Source organism: Podarcis vaucheri (genome assembly GCF_965113315.1).
Source record: "Podarcis vaucheri genome assembly, chromosome: 15".
In the NCBI taxonomy this organism is placed as follows: domain Eukaryota; kingdom Metazoa; phylum Chordata; class Lepidosauria; order Squamata; family Lacertidae; genus Podarcis; species Podarcis vaucheri.
Window position 1 is genome coordinate 41918290 of NC_138753.1, and position 12894 is coordinate 41931183.

Genomic DNA, 12894 nt, shown 5'->3' on the forward strand with positions numbered 1-12894 from the left:
GGGTCCCCAGTGATTTGGGGGGGGGGGCTACAATTCCCATTATCTCTGACCACTGGTCCTGCTAGCTAGGGATGGTGGGACTTATAGTCCAACAACAACTGGAGGTCCAAGTTTGGCAAGCTCTGCTGTGTGTGAGCAGGTGGGGGCACTCAAAACAAAATTGTTCTGAGTTCCAGGGAAAGTAGCCTCACATAGGCTTTCTCATCCCCTTTGCAGGGCTGATGGCACAGCTTTTTCCCAATATTTTGTGTCGCCAGGCAAAAGCGTCCCCTGATTATTGGGCATAGAACAAGCCTTCTAAAAAAATGTTGAATGGTCCTTTTTTTCTTAGGTATGCACTATAGCCAATCAGTGTGAAGAAGAATTGCCCTCACTTTGAATGAGACATTTCCACTCTCTTCCACAACTGCAATCATCAATAATAGTTGAATTGGAGCACATGTTTCACAGAAAATTAACTCTTCCACTTTCCAACCTCTGCTGACTCATCTAACACAAAGAAGATGGTAATGAAGTGGAACGTTTATTCCATGTGGGAAAAGCACAGAATGGTTCTGCTTCTTCTGAAAGTCTAATGTAGAGGTTTCTACTTCCCTTCCAAAGCAGCTAGACCTTAACTTGATATTCTTGGTGTTTGACAGCTGCTGCATGTGACCTAACATTGCTGGGTGGGGCAGCCATTCCCATGGAGACTTCTCCACCTCCCACCATCTCACTGTCATGTTTACAATATTGTAATGCATTGATTTTGGGACGCGGGTGGCGCTGTGGGCTAAAGCCTCAACACCTAGGGCTTGCCGATCGAAAGGCCGGCGGCTCGAATCCCCGCGGCGGGGTGCGCTCCCGCTGCTCGGTCCCAGCGCCTGCCCACCTAGCAGTTCGAAAGCACCCCCGGGGGCAAGTAGATAAATAGGTACCGCTTACCAGCGGGAAGGTAAACGGCGTTCCGTGTGCGGCTCTGGCTCGCCAGAGCAGCGTTGTCACGCTGGCCACGTGACCCGGAACTGTCTCCGGACAGCGCTGGCCCCCGGCCAATAGATGTGAGATGGGCGCACAAACCCCAGAGTCTGTCAAGACTGCCCGTTCGGGCAGGGGTACCTTTACCTTTACCTTTAATGCATTGATTGGCTTCATCATATGCCACAATTATCTGAACATCCTGATCCACATTGCTGGAGCCACAGCTAGGGGTGTGGCTACTTATAACAAGATAAGGCTGATCTGATTTAGAACCTGTAAGTGTTATAACAGGTTTGTGTAAAATTCACATGATGTCAGATCCCAGTTTAATGTTACTTAAGTGCCATTTACTCACAATTTGCATAAGAGCATGATTAATAAACATAACAAACTAGACAGCTCTCCCACCACAAGTGTTACAAAGCTGATTCCCAAGTCTCTATGCTTCTTTCTCCAGGCAATGTATGCAAATCAATCATTCCCATGTGATGTTTTTTGACACTGTAGTGATTGCCGAAGTATTCCTTCCCTTTCTGTTCTTACACGATTGTGTAAGAAGCCATTCTGGATCTCTCCATAAAAGAAAGAACAAAAAGGCCTAATTCCTCATAATTTCATAGGGTTATAGCGATGGAAAGGCATCTTGTTTGAAGCAGAACATTCAGAGCTAGGACAGCAGGCCAGGTCTGTGTGATGGCTTCCAGAAAGATATTGTGAGATTTCGGCAAGATATTGTAAGATCTCACCAGAAACTGGTGTCATTGCCATTTCATCCAATGTCATTTTGACATCAGGTGACCGGCTGGTGGGTTCTCACATCCACCTGTTAAAGTTGGCCCTCGGAGGTGGGAAAGAGATGCTGTCCAAGTGCGATTGAATTCCGTGCACACCAAAGAATGTGCAGGAAGTTCAATCCTTCCTTGTGAAGCTGTAGATCTACTTGCCCCACAACTCAGATGTGGGGCAGGTGGATGTGTGTTCAGGAAAGCAACCTTGCAGACCAAATAGGAAATGCTTGGTGGGACAAGTCTGGCTCACAGGCTGGAAGTTCCCCATCTACCCATCCACCCCACCACGTCTAGCCCTTGGCCTAGTTTCAAAAGCACTCTGCATTAAAATACTATAGTTCAGACCTCCAGCATGACTGATCTGTCCACCCCACATTTTCACACCAGATGGGGAGGAAAAGGGAGAGAGGAATGTGTGTCCTGCTTCTGGCACTGACCACAGCTGCCTTCGGTCCTGTCCACACTCAGCATGCATCCCCAAACAGAGCACCCATGAGGGAATATGGCTTAGAACAGTTAAAAATGGTTGCCTCCTCTCACGCAACAAGGGAAGACAATGTGGCCCAACGTGCAGGTTGTTGTACTTTCACAGTACAGTAACCCTTTTTTGCTTATTAATATTGGTCATCGCAGTATAGTTTTTATGTATGCAGAACATGATATAAAGTAATAATAATAATAATTTTTATTTATACCCCGCCCTCCCCAGCCAAGGCCGGGCTCAGAGCGGCTTACAAGCAATAATAAAAACAAGTTGAATCATTACAACTTAAAAACAAAATTGAAATACAACATTAAAATAATGAAACATTAAAATGAAGCCTCATTGCAGGAGAAGGAAAAGAAAAAAGAAAGAGAGGGAAGGAGGGAATCAAATTGACTCTAAGCCAAAGGCCAGGCGGAACAACTCTGTCTTACAGGCCCTGCGGAAAGAAATCAGATCCTGCAGGGCCCTGGTCTCATGAGACAGAGCGTTCCACCAAGTTGGAGCCAGTGCTGAAAAGGCCCTGGCTCTGGTTGAAGCCAATCTAACTTCCTTAGGGCCTGGGACCACTAGGGTGTTGTTATTTATGGACCTTGAGGCTCTCCGTGGGGCAGACCGGGAGAGGCGGTCCCGTATGTATGAGGGTCCTAGGCCGTGAAGGGCTTGAAAGGTCAAAAGCAGCACCTTAAACCTGACCCTGTACTCCACCGGAAGCCAGTGCAGCTGGAAAAGCACTGGGTGAATATGCTCCCATGGCAGAGACCCCGTGAGGAGCCTCGCTGCAGCATTCTGCACCCGCTGGAGTTTCTGGGACAGCTTCAAGGGCAGCCCCGCGTAGAGCGAATTACAGTAGTCAAGCCTGGAGGTGAGCGTCGCATGGATCACTGTGGCCAGATCAGGGTGAGAAAGGTAAGGGACCAACTGCTTGATGCGGCGAAAGTGGAAAGTGTTCTTACTTATAGCAAAGTGTGGGGGGAAATAACTCATCAAGATCAAGGCACATGTCAGAAATTGGGAAAGTTTCATGTGAATAAGCTCAATGAAGATTTTCAGGAAATTCCATACCCACTCAGGCTTAGGCACATAAATCCTAAAGGAGTCATATGCTGATGGACAAGGTTTATATCACACTTTACTTGGGAGAGATGGAGGGCAAACACATTATGATAGAATTATGCCACTGCAAATTCTGTCTCCTTTGTGAGTTCTCTGCCTTCATTTAGAGTGGCATTGTGCTTCGATATGGCTGGCATGCATATTTGTGTTACCAGAACATTAAATTACATAGAGCTTTCCTAAACCAGGTAATAAGGAAAACGATCTACGAAGTACAGGAAAAATATAAGAATCCATTAGAACAAAAAACACCATGGTGGCTTTCCCCATTGGAGGTGATATCTCTAAAAAACAACAACACAAAAACCTGACAACAAAAAGAGAAATGACTGGCATCGTATAAAGAACTATTAATGGGAGTAGATCATGAATTGAAATTAAAGAGGTTTGAAGATATAAGAGGATTACTAACTGATTGGTTACAACACCATCAACATAATGATATATTTAAGATGGACAAAAACCTCTAAATTGGGGAAAGAACTATTAGAAAATAAGACTAAATTACTTTCATTATTAGAATGGCATACGAAAGACGAACAGGTCAAATCAGTTATGATACATGGGGCAAGGGATTTTGGATATAATATACAACTAGCAGCATGGAAGAGGTTATGGAACTGGGATTTAAAGTTTACGGCATGTTATGCTTTGAAAGAAAATTATATGAAAATGGTGTATCACTGGTATTTAACCCTAGCAAATTAGCTAAAATGAATAAAGCAAGGTCAAATACATGCTGGAAATGTAAGGAAAAGGAGGGCACCTTCTACCACATGTGGTGGAACTGTAAAGCAGTAAAAGAATTTTGGGAGATGATATATAATGAAGTGAAAATAATGATTAAAATAACCTTTTTCTAAAAAAAGGAAACTTTTCTTCTAGGAATTGTAGGTACCTGAATACTATTAGCCCAGAGATGGAAAGAAGGCACAGTCTCTACCAGTGAAGAATGCCAGATTTAATTGATGGATTAAGCAGAAATGGCAAAACTGATTGGAAGAATTGGGAATCGGGGGGGGGGGATTAATAATGGGGAAAATATATGATTTACCTTAAAATCACTGTAAACAATTACAATTATTAGTAGGATTGGAATGACACTTGTATTTAAATGTTGGACTATTGTTGTAATGGAGATTTAATAGAATTGGATTAACAGAGAAGATGTGGGAGGTGGGGTGTTAACATAAGGACCCACAAAGGGGAGGAGGAAAGTCCATGGGAATTTATGTTGGGGGGGGGGAATATTTGTTTGATGATTGTTTGTAAATTATAGATGATAAGAGTTAGATGATAGATATAGATTGATTGATAGATAGATAGATGATAGATAGATAGATAGATAGATGATAGATAGATAGATATAGATAGATATAGATAGAGAAATAGATAGATAGATAGATAGATAGATAGATAGATAGATAGATAGATAGATAGAATGGCATTGTGCTGTATTGTTACAATGTAAATACCGTATTTTTCGCTCTATAACACGCACCTGACCATAACATAACACGCACATCGTTTTTAGAGGAGGAAAACAAGGGAAAAAATATTCTGAATGAAACAGTGGACGTATCATTTTTGTGCTTCATGCTGTGGCCACAGACATGTGATCTGATGGTGAATTTGGGGTGACCCAATGCAAAAATCCTGAGAATCCCTGTGGATCCATGCTTTGTAACCACGTTTTTGCACCATTGCAGCCCCAGGCAACAGTGGGTGCGTGATTTTTGGGGGGCAGGCTGTAGCCATGGACATGCTATGTGCTCCGATGGTGAATTTTGGCTGACCCAATGCAAAGATCCTCAGGATCCATGTGGACCCATACTTTTTAACCACGTTTTTGCACCATTGCAGCCCCAGGCAACAGTGGGTGCGTGATTTTTGGGGGGCAGGCTGTAGCCATGGACATGCTATGTGTTCTGATGGTGAATTTGGGGTGACCCAATGCAAAGATCCTGAGGATCCATGTGGACCCATGCTTTGTAACCACGTTTTTGCACCATTGCAGCCCCAGGCAACAGTGGGTGCGTGATTTTTGGGGGGCAGGCTGTAGCCATGGACATGCTGTGTGCTCTGATGGTGAATTTGGGGTGACCCAATGCAAAGATCCTGAGGATCCATGTGGATCCATGCTTTGTAACCACATTTTAAGTGGGGAGGGAAGGAAAAACACAGAAGGCTAAGAATGCAGGAGAGGGCTATAACATGAGGAAAGGAAGGCAAAAGTTTCCCCCCACCCACCCACACAAGCCAGCCAGCGCTTGCACGCTCTCTCTCTCTCTCTCTCTCTCTCTCCCTCTCCCTCTCCCTCCCATCTGCATGTTTTCCGGCTGCCTGATATATACGTATTTTTTTTAACTGCCTTGACAGAAGAAAGCATTTTAACTGCATTAAGAACTATTTAGCAGCGAAACCTAAGCTTTGCCATCCCTTAAGAGGTACAGACACTGTAATCTTCCAGATCGCATGAATTTACAGGCAAAACACTGTTTAAGGATTTCATCCTTTTAAATGGAAGAAAGCATATTTGAATGCTGTGTGTCTCCAAAAACAAAAAGCAGGAAGTCAAATCAGAATTTTAAGCCGAACCTGTAATCTCTCTTCCCTTCACAAACATTGTTCCCTCCGGAGCAGGGAGAGGATAGAAGGAAGGACGCTCTGCTTTCCCCTCTTCTTGCCTGGAGGGGAGGGGCTTTGCCTGCTCTTTGTTCCATTTGAGCAAACACAGCAACGAAACAGAAGAGGGTGGGCAGTAAGACCCTGAGGCAGAATGCAGGAAAGCAACCACTTCCTCTCTTCAGGCTTCCCTTCTCCCTGAAGCGCGGTTTGATTTTTGCCTGATTTTTCGGCTCCAGGGACCACACATTCGCTGCATGACACGCACAGACATTTCCCCTTCCTTTTTAGGAGAAAAAATCTGCGTGTTATAGAGCGGAAAATACGGTAATTAAAGATCCTTCTAGCAGCCCCTTCTCTCCCCATGAAGTTCTTCAGAACACTTTTAATACAACCATACTCTAGCAGACTATATTGATTTATTTAGTAAATTTACATCCAACCTTTCTTCCATCATGCAGTCCAAGTTTGTCTCCCATGTAGACACCAGCCAAACCCAGACCTGCCTAAGTTCAACAAACTGTCTGCATTGCGTGTTCTCAGACCAGGCAATGTATGCTTTTCTCTAGCACCGATTAACAAAATAAATTTCTTTGGAGGGTTTTGAAGATCAGCCTGTTAAGCAAACTCTAACTTCACACTCCAGCTTTTCATAGCTAGGGAGTGAATGATAAAAGCTTCACGTTGCTTCTAATATGGTGCCTGCATTTGCTGTTCTTAAGGTGAGGCAATAAAATGTGTGTGTGTGTGTGTGTGTGTGTGTGTGTGTGTGTGTAAGAGAGAGAGAGAGAGCTCATCAAAATTAATAGCTTATGGTTATTCGCGTCATTATTCTTAATGGGACTGAACATGTACCATAGTCTGCAGAAGGAACACTTGATTCACCTACAATTTATAACCCATTATGACCTGACTGGTCTAACCATGAGCATAAAAGCCCTCATTGCTAACAACGATATGATGTGTGCAATAAAAGGAATACTAATCTTTGTTCCAAATAAGGAGATCACTCTGTCTTCTTGCATCAATTTGTTATGAACTGATTTAAGAAGAGTTTATATGTATGCTTTAGCTGAGATTCCGAAATTGCAGGGGACTGGACTATATGACCCGGTCCCTTCCAACTCTACAGTTCTATGATTCTTGGCAAGACAAGGCTACATAATATTTTAAAAGATAATAAAAAAAGAAAAGAAGACCCAGATTCTGCAACTTCCTTCTCATAATACATGGTGCAAAAGCAATTGCCACAGAGCAAGGCTTGGCAGTACATGGTGCCACAGCCTTGATGAACCTAAGGAAATCTGATCAATGCCTGGATGAGAAACCGCCTGTGAACCCCATGGATGCTGCCCTGAATTCTAGTTGATGCACAATTAATGAATGAAATGTGGAAGCTGGAGCTAGAATAGATGGTAGAGTGCTGTTGTGTTCAGGTCCCAAAGGCATCTGGCCAGCCACTCTGAGAGCAGGGAGCTGGACTGAGATGAGCCATGGGCTTTATTCAGCAGACTGTTCATATGTTTTTGTGTTAAATAGTGTCTCGCGCCACCTCAATCTCTGAGCAGGGTGAGATTCCAGGAGCTCCAGGGGCTTACTCAGGATTCATGTTTCCTTTAGGAATGAGGCACAGCAGAGACTGTGCTGTCTTTATGATATATGGTTTATTTACACTTACAGTGGTACCTCGGGTTACATACCCTTCAGGTAACAGACGCTTCAGGTTACAGACTCCGCTAACCCAGAAATAGTACCTTGGGTTAAGAACTTTGCTTCAGGATGAGAACAGAAATTGTGCTCCGGAGGCCCCATTAGCTAAAGTGGTGCTTCAGGTTAAGAACAGCTTCAGGTTAAGAACGGACCTCCGGAACGAATTAAGTTCTTAACCTGAGGTACCACTATACATACAACCTGAGCCTACGATGGAGGGGTTCAAAGCATTAACACCCCAATAAGGTCTTGTTTCTCCTATAGCCATAGCCTTAGGCATGGTGCTTTCTTTCTCTCTCTCTCTCTCTCCGCCCCCCTTTTGCTGCTTTTTCCTCTGGCTCACATCACTGAACTCTCAACTCTCACCTTTGTCTTATATACCAGCCAGTTGAGGGGGAGGAGCACACATTTGCCACCTCACACAGATCCACTTCCTTTGTTCCCTTCAATGGCCCATCATCCAGGCAGTCACCTCATCAGGAAGCTATATTTTAACAGCTGCTTCATCCAGGGATTAGAAGGGTCTTGGCATACAGTCTATGTTCCCAAAACTCATAACACCAGGCATAGATGAAGTTGTCTTCATCTGGTCCATGTTGTTATGATGAGTTACATGATGAGCTCCAAGTCAACTGTTCAACTCTTGGCTTGAAGAAGTGCAGTTGGTGTGAGTCTTCTCCATTCAGTCTGGCATCTCCATTCCAGACACTTTCAGGACCTTTGGAGGCATGAGCCACTTCTGGATTTTGAACCCCACAGTGATAATAAATGCAGCCACATAAAAATGGTGACACATGCAAACAAAAGAAGGCACCCCAAAAACAGGGAGCAAAGCACATTGGCCTTACGTGTGCTCCCACATGCAGGGATATTTTGCACGGAACTTGGAGAGCAGTGGGAGAGGTAGGGCAGCACACTTCCAGTTTTACTTTCAGTTTACTTTTCCTGGTTTAGCTGTCAGTCATGTAAAAATTGTGATCAAAAGATATACTGTGTGGTCAAAATGTGTGTATTGCAAGGGTCCTGGATCCTTCTGTATATGCCGAATGATTGCCTGATTCTCTGGTTTTCTGATTCTCTGACTCTCTGCAATGAGAGAGTGGAGCTGAAGGTAGAGACAACACAAAAAGCAGACTATTGATTAGAGGAAGAATGAATGGGAAAACAGGGCTTCAGAGGTCTTTCCCTAAGCAAAATCCAAGGCAAAAATCACAAGTGGGAACACCCAGACCAAAGTGAAGGAAAGCGTGGATGGGCCCTTTGTGATGGCAGCTTTTATTTCTCTATTTTTTCATGGTTCTAGCTCCCAATGTGTCCCCCCCCCAAGTGAGCACTTTTCAATAGGTGTATTTTGCTGTCGTAGCCTAACAAATTCACATTAAAGGGTAGTTGGGCAGGAGAATGAAAAGCATTGCATTACACAGTTACATTTGGTTTTATTCTGTGATCATAAAATTGGAGCCATTCAGGTGTTTATAAATATCTTTCTTAAATAAACCCTGGGACACTAGAAACCTGATGTCAGTACTAAGGATAATCTCTCTCATCCTTTTGACGAAACAGTTGTTTAAAAATTGAAAGATCAATCGTGGAGTTTCTGGAATGTGGCAACAGTCAGAAATCAAGATACATTTGCACTAAATGCATTCTGCCTGAGATGATACACTAGCCACATGAGAGCATGTTCTTACCAGATTTAAGGTGTATATAAAATAATTGTGGCTCACCAGTCCTCTTACAAATCTGACATTGAGGGGTCCCCCCCCCCCCAAGTGCAGTGTGCCATATTGGTGATCATCCAGTCCTGAATTGTGACTCCAGATTGGTTATTCCTGTGTTGGGCAACCTCTGTTTGAGCAGTTGCTAATAATGAGTTAGATTTAACCAGTGGCCTTTCAGAGCTCCCAGTAGCTCCAGATGGCATTGCCAAAAATCAGAGATGGTGGGAGTTGTCAGACAACAATATCTGAAAGGCCACTGGTAGCATATCTCTAGGTTAGACCCTTCATTTGATACAGCATTGATGCTCTCTTCTTTAATTCCCTGTGGAATGCACAGTAGCAGTACTATATTTATAAAGTGCCATGCTAAAGTCAGGAGAGTTTCTTGAGAAATGCACTGACTGATTAACACGTTGCTATGACTTGGGTGGGCAGGTGGCGTTGTGGGTTAAACCAGAGAGCCTAGGACTTGCCGATCAGAAGGTCGCGGTTTGAATCCCCATGACGGGGTGAGTTCCCGTTGCTCGGTCCCTGCTCCTGCCAACCTAGCAGTCAAAGTGCAAGTAGATAAATAGGTACTACTCCGTGAGTTGCTCTGGTTCGCCAGAAGCAGCTTAGTCATGCTGGCCACATGACCCGGAAGCTGTACGCCAGCTCCCTCGGCCAGTAAAGCGAGATGAACCCCAGAGTCGTTCGCGACTGGACCTAATGGTGAAGGATCCCTTTACCTATGAGTTGGGTGGGTGTCTAGATTCCCCATTAATGTATTATGATTTAGTAAAAGTTTGAATTAATCAAGGTTTCCCTAAACTTTACCAAGCACAGAACCTCCATCCCTACCCTCCGTTCAGTTATGCTAATGAGCCAAGCCAGCTCAACAGAGCTAGCTGAATGGGCCATTTGCAGGGGACAAAGGGCAGTGATGGAAACCATCAGACGACAAGACTGCCAGGCAAGGTGGAGTGGGGCTTCTTCTTTGTGGGGCACCAGTGGGCAAAGGCAAAGGCCAGGTTTAGGATTTCAAGTCTGAATGACGTAGACTAGGGGGATGTCCTTGGAGTCGGTTGGCACCAAGAAGGAGAAGGAGGGGCAGAACTCCATGTGAGCTGGGGATACCAGGCTAGAACAGAGAGACACAGAGGATAGTAAATAGAATCATATATCACAAGGACACCACGTTCTCTGTTGTGCAGCATTGTTCCAAAACATTCCCAGTGCAGAAGTGCCACATTGTTTGATTGCAGAGCTTCTGATTTGCAAGCGGAATGCCCAAGGTTCAATCCTCAACATGTCCAGTCAGGGCTGGAATATCCTGTCTGAAGCCCTTGAAAGTGCTGCTGCAGAGTTTGGGCAATAGGGTTCTAGTTTAGTGCAGATTCCTATGTTTCTACTGCCTTCTTAAAACTGACAGTGAAATGATTTCTTATTTTTATGATATCCAGGTATTCTTTGATAAATTATTCTATGGACTGTTTGAATTAGCTACTTCAAATGAACTTTTAGAGGCCTCTTCCTAGGAATAAGGGTGGTGGAACCCCTACTGTAGTACAACATTTTACATACATTTCAAAGGGCTGCTTGACTGCTTTTAAGAAGAGACCATTCCAACCTTTGATCATCTATTTGATCACTATTTCAAAGCTGCCTGGCAGGGGCTTATTTCCATGGGATTTTTTAAACCCAGTGTGTATATCCATAGGCAAAGAGACCAGAATGGATGCAGCCACTCCCCCTTACATAGGAATGCCAATTTTTCATTTTTGAGTTCCTACTGAACTATGGGAGAATTTTAGCAACCCACCTGGAGAATATCAAATGGAATTTCCCCCTTTCCCAATTTCATTTGCAAATATGAAGGAGAATTTTGGGTGCAGCTGTGGATCCAGATTTAATGCTCTTTAACATTATTCAAAAATTGTTGAAGGCAGAACCAAAACATCAGAAGAGTCTTCAAGATCACGCCAGGGTCCCACCTCGCCCAGCATCCTGTTCTCACATTGGACAACCTGATGCCACATTGTGGAAACCCTCAAACATGAACCAAGCTCAAAAACGCTCTCCCATCCTGTGGTTTCTAGCAACTGGTATTCAGAACCATTACTGCCTCTGACTGCTATGTTATCTTTCTGGTAAGTGGGCCACTGCTGCTTGCAGGGAGGGAGAGGAGAAAGGGAGAGGAGGTTGGTGCAGTGCAAACACATTGGCAGAACCATTCCGGTGCTCCTGTTGGTATATTTGCACTGTGCCTTCCCCCTGCTGTCTCTCCCTGCTTGCTTCTCCCACACTACCTCTCAGTAAGTGATATATACTCAGAGTCGAGAGTGGATTTCATGCTCTTTATTCAACTCATAGTGGTGAGGAGGAATGAAAGTCCCCTCAAAGTATCTGCTTTATATACATTATTTACACAATGGGCTGCACATGATTGGCTAATTCTGGAATTCTACTGTAAGCCAATCAGGTTGTGGATTCACTTATATCTGGAGCATGATTGGGTGGTTCCTGCCAACCAATCATACTGCTGAATTGTTCTAGGACCAATCAGACTGCTGCAATTTGGATCCTATTGTTCTAGGACCAATCAGACTGCTTCAGTTTGGATCCTATTCAACTCAGTACGTAACAGTAAGAAACTATGACCTGCCTGCTAACATGGAGGTTCTACCCGTCCCAGCAGGCCCCTCATTTTTAAAATACATTTGATTGAGTTTCACACATATAACAAAAATCTATTTGCAGAAACACTAGAAATAAGACAAGCATACAGGAAAATATAAATTATAAAGAACATAAATGGTTACAAAATTAAAGAAGATGTTACAGGTGAACTGCTGTGGACTATGCATACTAAGAGCATCATATTCAACTTTAATATTTTTCTTTCCCTGTGTATAAAACACACAGGTGAAGAAATATCAGGTTTGTAAAAACAGTAAAGCCATTCTATACTGCAAAACACAAATCATTCTACTCTGGCCCCCTTTCACCTTAAAGTTATGTGTCAATTTCTCAAGTAGAACTTGTCAAGATAAGGGTATAAAAGGTAAGTCAATTAAACAAGCTTTCTTATCGACTAGCCCAGTCCAAACAGATCTACCAACTGGCCACTGGTCTGGGCACAAGGATTTAGAAGCTGGACTTGCACTCAAGAAACCATACAAGAAACTAAAAAACACATAGAACTTTATTTGGACTAGTCACAAGCAGAGACATCACCTTGCCAGCAAAGGTCCGTATAGTTAATGCTATGGTTTTCCCAGTAGTGATGTATGGCATGAGAGCTGGACCATAAAGAAGGCTGATCGCCAAAGAATTGATGCTTTTGAATTCTGGTGCTGGAGGAGACTCTTGAGAGTCCCATGGACTACAAGAAGATCAAACCTATCCATTCTTAAGGAAATCAGCCCTGAGTGCTCACTGGAAGGACAGATCGTGAAGTTGAGGCTCCAAGACTTTGGCCACCTCATGAGAAGAGAAGACTACCTGGAAA

The 12894-nt window shown here is 43.8% G+C and overlaps 1 protein-coding gene across 1 annotated transcript in view; it reads right to left on the reverse strand.

The window, feature by feature from the left end:
• LOC309519491 (claudin-34-like) overlaps positions 1-11297 on the reverse strand; it is a 78609-nt gene extending 67312 nt beyond the window's left edge. The window contains exons 1-2 of the mRNA XM_082200553.1: positions 10579-11297; positions 8675-8788 (exon numbers count right to left, since the gene is read on the reverse strand). Of these exons, the coding sequence (XP_082056679.1) occupies positions 8675-8788; positions 10579-10635 (171 nt within the window). The 5' untranslated portion in view covers positions 10636-11297. The remainder of the gene's footprint in view (positions 1-8674; positions 8789-10578) is intronic.
• Between the last annotated feature and the right edge of the window lie 1597 nt (positions 11298-12894).